This window comes from Bufo bufo, chromosome 4, assembly GCF_905171765.1.
Source record: "Bufo bufo chromosome 4, aBufBuf1.1, whole genome shotgun sequence".
In the NCBI taxonomy this organism is placed as follows: Eukaryota; Metazoa; Chordata; class Amphibia; order Anura; family Bufonidae; genus Bufo; species Bufo bufo.
In genome coordinates this window covers 374,862,180-374,876,495 of record NC_053392.1, presented here as the reverse complement: position 1 = coordinate 374,876,495, position 14,316 = coordinate 374,862,180, and the positions used below count along the sequence as shown (strand labels likewise).

At 41.8% G+C, this 14,316-nt stretch overlaps 1 protein-coding gene across 1 annotated transcript in view; it reads left to right on the top strand.

Moving 5' to 3' along the window:
• The window catches only part of LOC120998504 (pantetheinase-like), an 89,056-nt gene extending 75,580 nt beyond the window's left edge, over positions 1-13,476 (top strand). Inside the window, exons 5-7 of the mRNA XM_040429156.1 lie at positions 1,648-2,018; positions 10,073-10,237; positions 13,276-13,476. Coding sequence (XP_040285090.1) covers positions 1,648-2,018; positions 10,073-10,237; positions 13,276-13,401 — 662 coding nt within the window. The 3' untranslated portion in view covers positions 13,402-13,476. The remainder of the gene's footprint in view (positions 1-1,647; positions 2,019-10,072; positions 10,238-13,275) is intronic.
• The last annotated feature ends 840 nt before the right edge of the window (positions 13,477-14,316 follow it).

The window sequence follows — 14,316 nt, the reverse complement described above, 5'->3', positions numbered from 1 at the left end:
CAAATGAGCTCTTAAAGTTGTTATCCAATACTATAAAATGTCCCCCTCACAGTGAATATACTTACCCCGCTCCCTGCTCTGCTCCTGGGCCCCACACCACCGCTGCTGCTTCTTCCTGTGCGCGGATAAAAACATCTGGTGTCGGAGGGAGCAGCCAATGGCAGACACGGACAAGCCTTCCTAGCGTCACCCGCAATGCTAGGGAGGCTCGTCCCCGTCACCACCTGCCATTGGCTGCTCCCCCCGAAACCGGATGTTTTTATCTGTGCACGGGGAGAAGCTGCAGCGGCGGTCCAGGGAACAGGAGCAATGCAGGGAGCTGGGTAATTATATCCAATGTGAGGGGCCTGGCATATGGGGGACATTTCTATAGTATTAGATAACCCCTTTAACAGGCTCTGCCTCTAATGCCACCACATGGCAACTATCCTATAAGTCAATGTTCGACCCATTAGATAGGCCTTGAGACATGACTCTGTTATTAAATAAGCCAGCACGTCATCTGTAGACAGCAGTTTCAGGGTGATAACCCCTCATCAGTGTAGAGAAGAGTACTGGCTTAACTGGGTGAGAGGCCCAAGTCGGGATTTAGGGGAAATTATCTCTCCTTGGGGAAAGAGAACCCTAATTAGCGTGAGAAGACTTATAAGCCATACCTTCTCCTCTGGAATTCTGGGAAGTAAGGGATGCAAATTAGCTCATAACAAGCTCTGCCTCTAATGCCAGTACATGTAAGGCAGCTATCCTATAAGTCAATGTTCGACCCGTATCTGTCCCTAACTGCTGCAGAATCTTTATAAGCTCCTTACAAGGTGGCACAAAACCCCAAGATTCCTCTTAACACTCAACCTTTCTAGTTCGAAAGACTGTTGGAGGTGTGGGGTTCACATCTGTTCTCTCTCTCATATCTGGTGGTCTTGCCTACTGATAACGTCATGCTGACAACGTATTGAGCAAACTATCCGAAAGGTCTGTTCTCCCTTTTTTACCCTTCCTATTGAACATGTTGTACTCGCCAGACCTAGCTCTGCTTATAAACCATCTAACAATAATCTAATCATGCACCTATTGGCGGCAGCCAAGGCACTAATTCCCCCTCATTGGCTTAGCCAAACCCCTCCTTCTTTTCAAGAATGGGTTTCAAAGGTAAACCAAATATGCCAATTTGAGGAGCTTACCAGTCTGGCTAGTAGGACGAGAGATACATATCCTAAGATCTGGTCCCCATGAATACAATTTCAGATGAATCTTTCATTTGACCCATCTCCCTTAACTCTGCCTAGGGATTCTCAATCTTCATCCTGCTAAATAGTTACTCTGTGATTGCTGAGGTTCAGAGAGTTTTCTTGTGAATCTCTTACTTGTATTCATTTTGTAATGTATACTTTTTTCCTGCAGCCCATCTGAACATGACAAACTTGATATTCAGGTCAGATAATGATTGAATAATGTTTAAATCCTACTGATTTTGTCACTATGAAATCGCCATGTAGCAGTTCTTCTGTGATCACACTATTTATACATATTACCATACCAAGGAGTAGGTTCTGTTCTATAGTCTAGGAATTTGAAGCTAATCCCACTGTAATGTATGTTAGCATATACTTGTTATGTGTAGCTAAATTAGTGATTATTCATTTCTTCAAGGAAGTGGAATATTTTCATCAGATAAGCTTGGACCATATTACTACAACAATACCGTCGATGAGGGTCATTTGGTTATATCAGAACTGAAATCCTGCACGAGAAACAGCACGGAATGGTCCCCAATCCAATGGCATGAGTATGCATCTCAGATTACGAAACCTTTACCAAGCAGCAAAGTGTTCACTGGAGAACTGCTTCTTGATAACTATACCATGACTGAGCTGACAGATCTTCAAGGATATGCTGCAGTTTGCCACCATAATCTCTGTTGTTACCTGAACTATAGCATGCTGGAGAAGAGAAATGATGAAGTATATGTACTTGGTGCTTATGATGGCTACCATGGGCCACGTCAAGTCTTTTATATTGAGGTAATTTTTCATCTTCATTTACACTTTCTTGTCAGTAGCTTCTAGTAGACAGTTCAGACTTATGCCTTATTCACGTCAGGGTTTTGGTAAGTGATTTCCATCAGTGATTGTGAGCCAAAACCAGCCGTGAAGCCTGCACACAGATCAGGTATAAGGGGAAGATCTGCATCTGTTCCGTGTTTAGAGACACACCTGGTTTTGGCTCAAAATCACTGATAGAAACTGACCAAAACACTGACGTGTGAATAAGACAATACAGATGAAGGAATAAGCTTTCTGAAAATAGAAACTCATATCTAGAGGAATTGCTAGTTCATAAAATACAGTATAAGAAGTGTATCAAATATATAAAAAATGGTTGCACTTTAATGCAAGGTGACTTGGTGTCATGGTACCACCATAAGATGTTAGTTTACCCTCCCAGCAGTCAACTAAGAGAACATTCTTTCAAATAAATCTTTCATGGAGTGTACATACATTCATTTTGTTCATTACCTGACAAAAGTATATACAGTACTTTCCATTTATGTGGCTAATTGGTGGGGGTCCCAGAAGTTGGACCTCCACTGTGCACACATTGATGGCCTATTCAAGGAGAGACTATCAATGTGTGTCTCCAGAAAACCTGTTTACCCAGATCTCTCTAAGGCTACACTATTTGCACACATAGGGACAAATCGTGTATTTAGACTGGCGACAGTGTTTATTGTCATACGACATGCTAGAATTATTAAGAGGCACAGGCCTCTTGAAAATTTTGGGGCATCCTCAAGAACTCCATGTGCCAGAAAGTGAAATTTATGACAGCAAGAGACATAATGTGCACAAGTTTTCTAGTACGTGTTATTAACCCCTGTACGACCTCTGCAGTACATGTACAATGAATATTGGGTCTTTAAAGATGGCTCTCATGAGACACATGGGGTTAATGTCAGTAATAACACCAATTGCGGATAATTAGCAGCACAGATGCTGTGGTCAATTGTGTCCATAGTATCTGCGGCGGATTTCCCCGGAAACGCTAAGTTCCCGAGGCCAGAACGACTCTACTGCATGGCAATCAGGGGAGCTGTTCATTTTATGCAATAGTGTGGGTCTGTATGAAGAAACCCATGCTATTACAGTTGTAGTTCTTAAGAAGGCATGACAATACCTTTCTAACAAAGCTAGATCCAGAGATTTCCTCATTCATTGGCCTATTAGATTTAGATCAAACGGACAGCTCAGGGGGAGTGTCTTTTCTGGTGCAGCTCTGAGGGGCGTGTCTCAGCTCTCCCTATCACAGCTCAGAAGGCAGTTGAAGGATGATACTGAGCATGTGCGGCCATCTCAGTGAGCTGGTCAAAAAAATAAGAAATGAAGTGGCGCTATACAGATATATTTTATTGAATAGCTCAGTGGCTATACAAAATTTTTAATGACTTGCAATTACAAAAGTATTCAAGTCCAGGTGCTGGTTTGAAAACTGTAGAATATTTTTCGTGGGACAACCCATTTAAAAAAGTAAGTGACCCAGAGAATGAACGGAACAGGTCAATTTTACCGCATAGGGAACACTGTAAAACAAAACCCATAAAACTGTGGCTGAATTTTTATTTATTTTTTCCAACTCCACCCCAATTGGAATTTAGTTTCTAGCTTTACAGTATATTGTATGCAAAATTAAATGGTCTCATTAGAAATTACAACTTTTCCCACAAAAAAGAAGCCCTTATACGGTGAACATGAGAAATTGCAACTTTTCCCACAAAAAAGAAGCCCTCATAAGGTGAGCACATAAATAGAGGTTAAATGAGTCATTTTTCACGGAGGTACCACCAATGGCTCAACCTCTCCTACCCATGCTACTCATAGTTACATAGTTTGTAAGTCTGAAAAAAAGTATCTGTCCATCCAGTTCAGCCTGTCATCCTGCAATTTGAGGAAGGCAAAAAAAAACTGTGAGGATTTTCTTCATTTTAGGGGGAAAAAAATCTTTCTCAACTCCAATCAAGCAATCAGACTAAGTCCCTGGATCAATGACTCTTCTACAGAAATCTAATAACTATAACTATAACCTGTAAATTTAATACACTCCAGAAATACATCCAGGCCCCTCTTGAGTTCCATAGTATCACTGCTCTTACCATAAAGAATCCTCTTCTATGTCCTGGGGATAAATAGATGATGGGAGAGATATGTGTATTTATCCCTGATATATTTATACATAGTAATTAGATCTCCCCTCTGTCGTCTTTTTTCTAAACTGAATAACGCTACTTTCACACTAGGGTTAATATTTTCCGGTATTGAGATCTGTCATAGGGTCTCAATACGGGAAAAAACGCTTCTGTTTTGTCCCCATTCATTGTCAATGGGGACAAAACGTAACTGAATAGAACGGAGTGCTCCAAAATGCATTCCGTTCCGTTCTCATACCAAAGAGAATTTGCTTTCCGCTCTGGGATGCGGAGCAAGACGGATCTGTCATGACCCACAATGCAAGTCAATGGGGATGGATCCATTTTTTCTGACACAAGAGAAAACGGATCCGTCCCCCATTGACTTTCAATGGAGTTCATGACGGATCCGTCTTTGGTATCTTAAAGATAATACAACCGGATCCGTTCATAACGGATGCAGATGGTTGTATTATCAGTAACGGAAGCCTTTTTGCTGAACCTTGCCGGATCCAGCAAAAACGCTAGTGTGAAAGTAGCCTTACCCTTTTTTTGATAATCTTTCTGGGTATTGTAGTCCACTCATTCCAGTTATTACTTTAGTTACTCTCCTCTGAATCCTCTCCAGCTCTGCTATATCTGTCTTGTTCACAGTAGTCCAGAACTGTACACAGTACTTTGTGTGGTCTGACTAGTGATGTGTAAAGTGGCAGGACTATGTTCTCATCACGGGCATCTATGCCCCTTTTGATGCAACCCATAATCTTATTGTCATTGGCAGCAGCTGTCTGGTACTAGATTTCTGTCCACTTAAATTCCTAAGTCCTTTTCTATGTCAATGTTACCCAGTGTTTTACCATCTGTCATGTACTGGTGACATGTATCTTTCTTTCTCATGTGCATAACCTTACATTTGTCAGTGTTAACCCTCATCTGCCACTTCTCTGCCCAAGCCTCCAATCTATCCAGATCCCTCTGTAGTAGTATACTGTCCTCTTCAGTGTTAATTACTTTACACAGTTTAGTGTTATCTGCAAAAATGTATATTTTATAGTGCAAGACTTTTTTTAAGATCATAAATAAAAATATTTAAGAGAATAGGGCCCAATGCTGGCCCCTGAGGTACCCCACTAGTGACAGTGACCCAATCTGAGTGTGCACCATTAATAACCACCCTCTGTTTTCTATCACTGAGCCAGTTACTTACCCACATACAGACATTTTCCCCCAGTCCAAGCATTCTCATTTTATATACTAACCTTTTATGTGGCACAATATCAAATGCTTTGGAGATGTCAAGATATATGACATCCATTGACTCACCCCCATCAAGTCTAATACTTACCTCCTCATATTAACTGATTAAATTAGTTTTGACAGGACCGTTCCCTCATAAACACGTGCTGACATGGCGTTATACACAATAATATACAATATTTTTATTGGGATACTCCAGAATAGCATCTCTTAGAAAAAGTTCAAACATTTTACCAATGACAGATGTTAGACTTACCGGCCTATAGTTTCCGGGCTCTGTTTTTGACCCCTTTTTGAATATTGGCACCACATTTGCTAAGAGCCAATCCTGTGGAACACTCCCTGTCATGCCCTTAACCCCTTAGGGACCGAGCTCATTTTCACCTTAAGGACCAGGCCATTTTTTGCAAATCTGACCAGTGTCACTTTATGTGGTGAGAACTTTAAAACACTTTGACTTATCCAGGCCATTCTGAGATTGTTTTTTCATCACATATTGTACTTCATGACACTGGTAAAAAAAAAAGTCAAAAAAATGTATTTTTATTTATAAAAAAAATAAAAAATTTACCAAAATTTTTGAAAAATTATCAAATTTTAAAGTTTCAATTTTTCTACTTCTATAATACATAGTAATACCTCCAAAAATAGTTATTACTTTACATTCCCCATATGTCTACTTCATGTTTGGATCATTTTGGGAATGATATTTTATTTTTTGGGGATGTTACAAGGCTTAGAAGTTTAGAAGCAAATCTTGAAATTTTTCAGATTTTTTTTAAAACCCACTTTTTAAGGACCAGTTCAGGTCTGAAGTCATTTTGTGAGGCTTACATAATAGAAACCACCCAAAAATGACCCCATTCTAGAAACTACACCCCTCAAGGTATTCAAAACTGATTTTACAAACTTTGTTAACCCTTTAGGTGTTCCACAAGAATTAATGGAAAATAGAGATACAATTTAAAAATTTCACTTTTTTGGCAGATTTTCCATTTTAATATTTTTTTTCCAGTTACAAAGCAAGGGTTAACGGCCAAAAAAACCTCAATATTTATGGCCCTGATTCTGTAGTTTACAAAAAACACCCCATATGTGGTCGTAAACTGCTGTACGGCACACGGCAGGGCGCAGAAGAAAAGGAATGCCATACGGTTTTTGGAAGGCAGATTTTGCTGGACTGGTTTTTTGACACCATGTCCCAATTTAAGCCCCCCTGATGCACCCCTAGAGTAGAAACTCAAAAAAAGTGACCCCATTTTAGAAACTACGGGATAGGGTGGCAGTTTTGTTGGTACTAGTTTAGGGTACATATGATTTTTGGTTGCTCTATATTACACTTTTTGTGAGGCAAGGTATCAAACAATAGCTGTTTTGGCACCGTTTTTTTTTTTTGTTATTTACAACATTCATCTGACAGGTTAGATCATGTGGTATTTTTATAGAGCAGGTTGTCACGGACGCGGCGATACCTAATATGCATAAAAAAAAAATTATTTATGTAAGTTTTACACAATGATTTCATTTTTGAAACAAAAGAAATCATGTTTTAGTGTTTCCATAGTCTAAGAGCCATAGTTTTTTCAGTTTTTGGGCGATTATCTTGGGTAGGGTATGATTTTTGCGGGATGAGATGACGGTTTGATTGGTACTATTTTGGCGTACATGCAACTTTTTTGATCACTTTTATTACCTTTTTTGTGAAGTAAGGTGGGCAAAATTTAAATTTTCTCATAGTTTTAATTTTTTTATTTTTATGGCGTTAACCGTGCGGAGAAAGTAACATGACCGCTTTATAGATCAGGTCGTTACGGACGCGGTGATACCTAATATGTGTAGTGTATTTAATTTTTTATTTTTTTATTCAGTGATGTTTTTTTTTATCTTTACTTCTTTCACTTTTTTAAAAAAAAATTTGACCCAGACCCACTTGGTTTTTGAAGATCCAGTGGGTCTGATGTCTGTATATTACAGTACAGTACACTATATAGTGTATTGTACTGTATTTTACTTACACTTTGTCTGAACAGATCTATGCCTTTAGCACAGATCTGTTCAGCACCATGGACAGCAGGATGCCTGAGAAGGCGTCCTGTTGCCATGGGAACCTTCCCCGTCTGCCACAACTGAGCAGACGGGGAAGGGTAAGGAGGGGGGCTCCCTCTCTGTGACCCCATCCTGTCTGGGGGCTGCAAAGGCACAGCAACCCCCCCGATGGGAGAGGGAGGGAGCTCCCTGACTGTTAACCTTTTCCATACAGCGGTCCGTACAGACCACGGTATGGAAAGGGTTAAACAGCTGACATCACAGCACAGATGTCAGCCGTTTATACCAGAGTGTCAGCAATGTGCTGACATTCTGGTATACCCACTGGAGACCAATGAATATTCAAGAGGAGGCGGGCGGGGGTTCGCGATCCCGCCTGCCGCACTGCCCGCACCGCCTGCAACTCATCCCCCCTGCACCACCCGCCGGCATAAAATCATTCAGGGGTGCAGGGGGGGGTGAAAAAATCTTAATTTTGGGCATTTTAAAGTTTCTGATCCCCGGAGTCAGGGACCGCGGGGATCAGAAACTGCAGAAAGCGCTGCAAACCGCAGGTCTGAATTGACCTGCGGTTTGCGACGATCGCCGATACGTGACATGACCCCCCCCGGCGTTGTGACAGGATGCCCGCTGAATGATTTCAGCGGGCATCTTGTTCTGATTAACCCCCCCTGCGCCGCAATCGCGGTTTAAACCCATGACGTTCCGGTACGTCATGGGTCCTTAAGGACTCGGGAAACATGCCGTACCAGTACGTCATGCGTCCCTAAGGGGTTAAGTACCATTACATCTGTATGTCCTGTGTCCTTAAGAGGTTAAATATCAGAAATAAGGTTCCGTCTATGACATTACTTAAAGGGGTTGTCCGGGTTCAGAGTGCATTTCATCTGACAGTTCATTTTCCTCAGCGAATACAGTGGAGAAAAAAATATTTAATAGATTTGCTTTCTCCTCATGGCTCTCTACAACTCCTCCCTCATCACTCTGTAAAGGGCCAACACTTTCAAGATTAAACTTTTTACCATTTATATAATTGAAGAACATTTTAGGGTTAGTTTTACTCTCTTTGGAAAACTAAATTTTTTATGTGTGTTTGTGTATATATACAGTTGCAAGAAAAAGTATGTGAACCCTTTGGAATGATATGGATTTCTGCACAAATTGGTCATAAAATGTGATCTGATCTTCATTGTAATGCATTGCCTGTTAGTGTATTACACTGAGTAATCCACTAACAGGTTGCCTGGGAGACCCAGCCTGAGGCTGGATCTCCTGGGCACCCGTAGAAGGCAAATCCTGATGCCGTGCAAGGCATTAGGCAGCTTGATGGGCTCCTTCACCCGCCGCACGCACCTTCTATGCCACGATCACCGCTGACCGTGGCATAGAAGGGGTTAATCCACTGGCATCGGCTTTTACAGCGATGCCGGCGGATACAGCAGAGGCCCAGCTATCAGGGACTGCAGGTACCCTGCAGTGATCAGGCACGCACCCACCCAATCACCAAGTCACTTGCAGCCATGACGTACTATTACGTCATATGTCGGGAAGGGGTTAACAGAACTGCCTCTGTACATACATACACGCACAACCTCAAATACATCATTAATCTAAAAAGGAATAACATCCTCATTGTATAAAAAAAAAATCAACATTTAAGAGGGACAATAAAGGGTTTTTTCGAGCCAGGGATATCATCAATACCATATAGTTTGGTTGTACCACAACTTCAGCTGCCAGAACTACTACTGAAAATGGAGATGTGCCAGGTAAAGAAGAACACCACAAAAATGTGCTTTTTTAGAGTCTTTTATAATTTACTGTTGACTTACAGCTAATTACTGGCCACAGAATTTTGATGTAATGAATAAAATGCTGTGTTTTTTCAAAAAAGATAAACCACTCTAATTTATTTGTGCTTTTTTTTAGCAGGAATTGTAATTGTTTTTGTAATTTTTAGCAGGATGATTCTTTTAATTAAAAGGCTAGACAAAATACAGTTGAGGTTAGTAATAAAATATCTATTAGGAAAAATAATATTAATAACATTTTGTAAAATATTTCACCTCTTTAAATGCAAGTTATTGAAATGATATGTAACTGAAAACTAAATGGAATGTGAATGTGTAAGATTTAGTTCTCCTTATAGCAGTTGTCCAGGTTTATATTTTTTTCTTAAGTCTGAAGCAGCCTGTCATACCTGTTGAAGAAATTATTCCCGCTTGCTTTCCGTAGCCTGGTTCTGGATTCCTGGGTTGCTGTCTCCCTTCTGCCGTCTCTCAGTCCCCATCCTGTAAACCTCTGGATGGACAGTCACATGTGCTGCTGCAGACAATGATTGGCCTAGGAAGTATTGTGTCCAAAAACGGCGTGTGACCAAGTAGTGATGTGCTGCTCGGGGAAACGTCACAACTGAGATCAGTCATTGGTTTCAGCAGTACACATGATCTCGTCCAACTGAAAATTTATAGGACGTATGGTTGGGAGCAGCTGAGTATGATTTTTTTCAACAGGTACAACAGGCTGACCTTTTAAAAAAAGGCAAAAAAGATGGCCAACCAATTTAAGAATGATGTATTTTTCCTTTTTCAGGTGTGCACACTGGTGAAGTGTACAAACTTAGAGAATTGTCACATACCTACAGACACTGCATACACCAAATTTGAATCATTTTCACTAGCTGGTACGTTTGAATCCACCATTGTCTATCCAGAAGTCCTGCTCAGTGGAGTTCAGTTGGATCCGGATATATTTCAGGTAATACTTTATTGAGCTATTAATCATATATCAAGGAACCTAGAAATTATAAGACTTCTTATGGATAGAGGCTTTTGAATTAGGCTACTTTCACATTAGCGTTATTTGCCGATCCGTTATGGATCTGCACAAACACTACCGTTACAATAATACAACCGCATGCATCCATGATAAACAGATTCGGTTGTATTATGTCTTTTATAGCCATGACGGATCCGTCATGAATACCATTGAAAGTCAAGGGGGAATGGATCAATTTTCTATTGTGTTAGAGAAAACAGATCCATCCCCATTGACTTACATTGTGTGCCAGGACCTGTCTTGCTCCGCACCACATTGCGGAGAGAAAAACACTGCTTGCAGCGTTATTTTGTCCACGATGGGAGCGCAACCGAATGGAATGCATTTTGGTGCATTCCTTTTCGTTCAGTTCAGTTTTGTCCCCGTTGACAATGAATGGGGACAAAACTGAAGCGTTTTCTTCCGCTATTGAGATCCTTTGACAGATCTCAATAGCAGAATTGAAAATGCTAATGTGAAAGTAGCCTTACCTGTATTTTCCTGATGGCATAACTAGTGTTGTATCAGATGAAATGCAGGCCTAAATAACACGAATACACTAATATAGCTAAAATAATATTGTATAGATTAAGACACCATGAGTCACAACTTAAAGGTAATGTGTGTCATCAGAAAATGGCGTACTGTTTAAAGGGCATCTGTCAGCAGATTTGTACCTATGAAACTGGCCGACCTGTTGTATGTGCACTTGGCAGCTGAAGATATCTGTGTTGTTCATTTGTGCCCGCATTGTTGAGAAAAATTATGTTTTAATATATGCAAATGATCCTTTAGGAGCCACGGGGGCGTTGTCATTACACTTAGAAGCGCTCCTCTCTGCAATTGCTGAACTCTCTGCACTTTGATTGACAGGGCTAGGAATGATGTTTTATTCAATGCCTGGCTGTGTCAATCAAAGTAGAGACCGCATGGTAGTTGCAGAGAGAGCACAGCCTCTAGGTGTAACAAGCACACATGCAACAGGTCAACCAGTTTCATAGGTAAAAACTGCTAACAGATGCCCTCTAAATCACATTTTTATGTTAAACATATTTTATTATTAAATTGGTGTTTTAAATTTCATGTCACATTTTAAAAAAAATGCCTAAAATGGTGCAGATTTTGCACTGGACAGTAGGCCTAATAAGTTGAGACTTACTATTTTTTAAATGTAACTTTTCAGTAACCTTGGCATTCTCATCACAGGAAGAATTACAATGTCAGCTATTATCTCTGTATAGATAACATAGGGTCTGCCATTCACAATGGGAGATTTTAAAGCTTATCTACTTCCTCCTGACCTGCACATGTCACAGAGCATGCCTAGAAAAATCTCCCTCAGAAATCAATGAGGTCACCTCTAGTCTATTGCACCTATAGCCTATGTGGCTGCTGTCAAAGAGCAAAAAGTCTTAAAGGGGTTCTGCACTTTGTTTAAACTGATGATCTATCCTCTGGATAGATCATCAGCATCTGATCGGCGGGGGTCCGACACCCGGGACCCCCGCCGATCAGTTGTTTGAGAAGGCAGCAGTGCTCCAGTAGCGCCGCGGCCTTCACTGTTTACCACAGGCCCAGTGACGTCACGACTAGTATCACTGGCCTGGGCGCGGCTAAGCTCTGTTCCCTTGAATGGAGCTTAGCCCCGCCCAGGCCAGTTGATACAAGTCGTGACATCACTAGGCCAGCGGTAAACAGTAAGAAGGCCGTGGCGCTACTGGAGCGATGCTGCCTTCTCAAACAGCTGATCGGCCGGGGTCCCGGGTGTCGGACCCCGCCGATCAGCTGTTTGAGAAGGCAGCATCGCTCATCGCAGTTGTTTGAGAAGGCAGCATCGCTGAGTATAGATCATCAGTTTAAACAAAGTGCAGAACCCCTTTAAAGGTGTTGTTCGGGTTCAGAGCTGAACCCGGACATACCCCCATTTTCACCCAGGCAGCCCCCCTGACTTGAGCATCGGAGCAGTTCATGCTCCGATGCTCTCCTTTGCCATACGCTAAATCGCGCAGGGCAAAGGCATTTTTTGGAGATCCAGTGACGAACCGGGCTCTCAATGGGGCTGCCAGGAAGCCCGGTGACGTCACCGGCACTGATAGGCGGGATTTAGCGTTACCCTAGCCAGTAAAATGGCTCGGGCAGCGCTAAAGCCCGCCCAGCAGAGCCAGGGACGTCAACGAACACACTGCCGGGCGGAAGCTTCCGCCCAGCAGTGTGTTATGATAAACAAAAGAGCCCGTGCCCTGCGTGATTTAGCACAGGGCAAGAGAGCGCATCGGAGCATGAGATGCTCCGATGCTAGCCTCAGGGGGGCTGCCTAGGTGAAAATAAGGGTATGTCCGGGTTCAGCTCTGAACCCGGACAACCCCTTTAAATGGAATGTGTCATCAGAAAATGACTTTTTGTAATATCAAGTTTTTATGTTTAACATCTATTTAAAGAATTTTTGGTGATGTTATTTTTAATTTTCCATGTTACTTTATAAAAAAATGTAAAATCCTGGTTTGTACAGATCACTTTTCATCATCATTACTAATAGGTTCGCAGATCTTCAAAGTGATTGTCGGGAAGTAAGCGTTCCTTCCTGGTAATCGCCTGCTCGCTAGCGGAGGAGAACACTGCTATTACATGCAACAATCTCCTCCTCAGTAAAGGGAGGAGCAATCGCTAATGCCATCACTTGCCCCCATACCCATTCTGAATCACTGTTTGCCAGCAGCAGATCGTGATTACACAAGGATAATTTTTCTACTTGCTGAAAGATTCCAGTTACCTGATGAACGAGCATTTGCTCATTCATTGAGTAATCAGCGGCGGTATTACACTGCCAGATCGTTGCCAACGAGCGTTCATATCGATGATCTGAACGATCTGTGAGTGTAATATAAGCTTACTCTGTTTTACACAGCATATCAGCTCAATCAATTTTACTGATTTGCTGAGTTTTTTGACGTTTTTTTATCTGTCTCTTGTTGTTTTAGGTGTTGAAAGATGGGCGCTTAGTGAGTCAAGCAAAGATTTCTTCTAAAGCACTTCTCAGTGTCAATCTTTTGGGGAGAAATTATATAAAAGATCCAACAAATTTAAATATCTCAATATTGTCTTAAAATGTCAAACAATATATCTTGATTGTTACTGTTACGTGGATGCATACCTTGCTTTATTAAAGAGGTATTCTGTTTTTTCTGATTTCATTTATTTATGTAGAGAATAGGATGTTGAGCAATTTTCTAATATACATCTATTTAAAATTTTGCTCATATCCATTCAGTAGCTTTTTCCTAAAGAAAGAATGGTACAGTCCTGTAAAATGCATCTATAGGATAGCTAAACATGGCTTCAGTCATGTGAGCCTTTATGTAACCCTCACACTTTTTATGTGACCTGGCTTTCAGTTAACTGGCTAGGTATCCAGAATATACACTATATACAGTATTAGGGCTCATGACACAACCGTGGTTTTGGTGCTTATCTGATCTGCATTTTTTGAAGATTGGATGTAGACCCATTCACTTCAGTGGGGCTGCAAAAGATGTGGGCAGCACAGTGTGCTGTCTGCATCCATATGTCTGTTCCGTGGTACCCGCAAAAAAATTTAGCTTGTGGTCAGGACCTGGCGAATGGAGGACGCCCAACCACCACCCCCCCTACCTAACTGGCCTGAGGTGTGCCTTGGCCTCACTAGGTCGGTATGCCTGGAAAAGGGGGCATACCCTGGATGTGAAAGTTGGATGACTGCCTGAAGAAATGGGCATGGGTGGGCAGGGGATGTCCGAATGTCGACGTGCTGCCTGGGAGAAGTGGACGGCTTAAAACAGGTACAGGTCCCTCCCACAAATCCAGGCTAACCTGCGGCCAGCCTTATCACTTGTGGTCAGGACCTGGCGAATGGAGGACACCCAACCACCACCCCCCCTACCTAACTGGCCTGAGGTGTGCCTTGGCCTCACTAGGTCGGTATGCCTGGAAAAGGGGGCAAAAACCCACCAGTGCGGGAAGGATGGCCCCCGTGCTATTCTGCC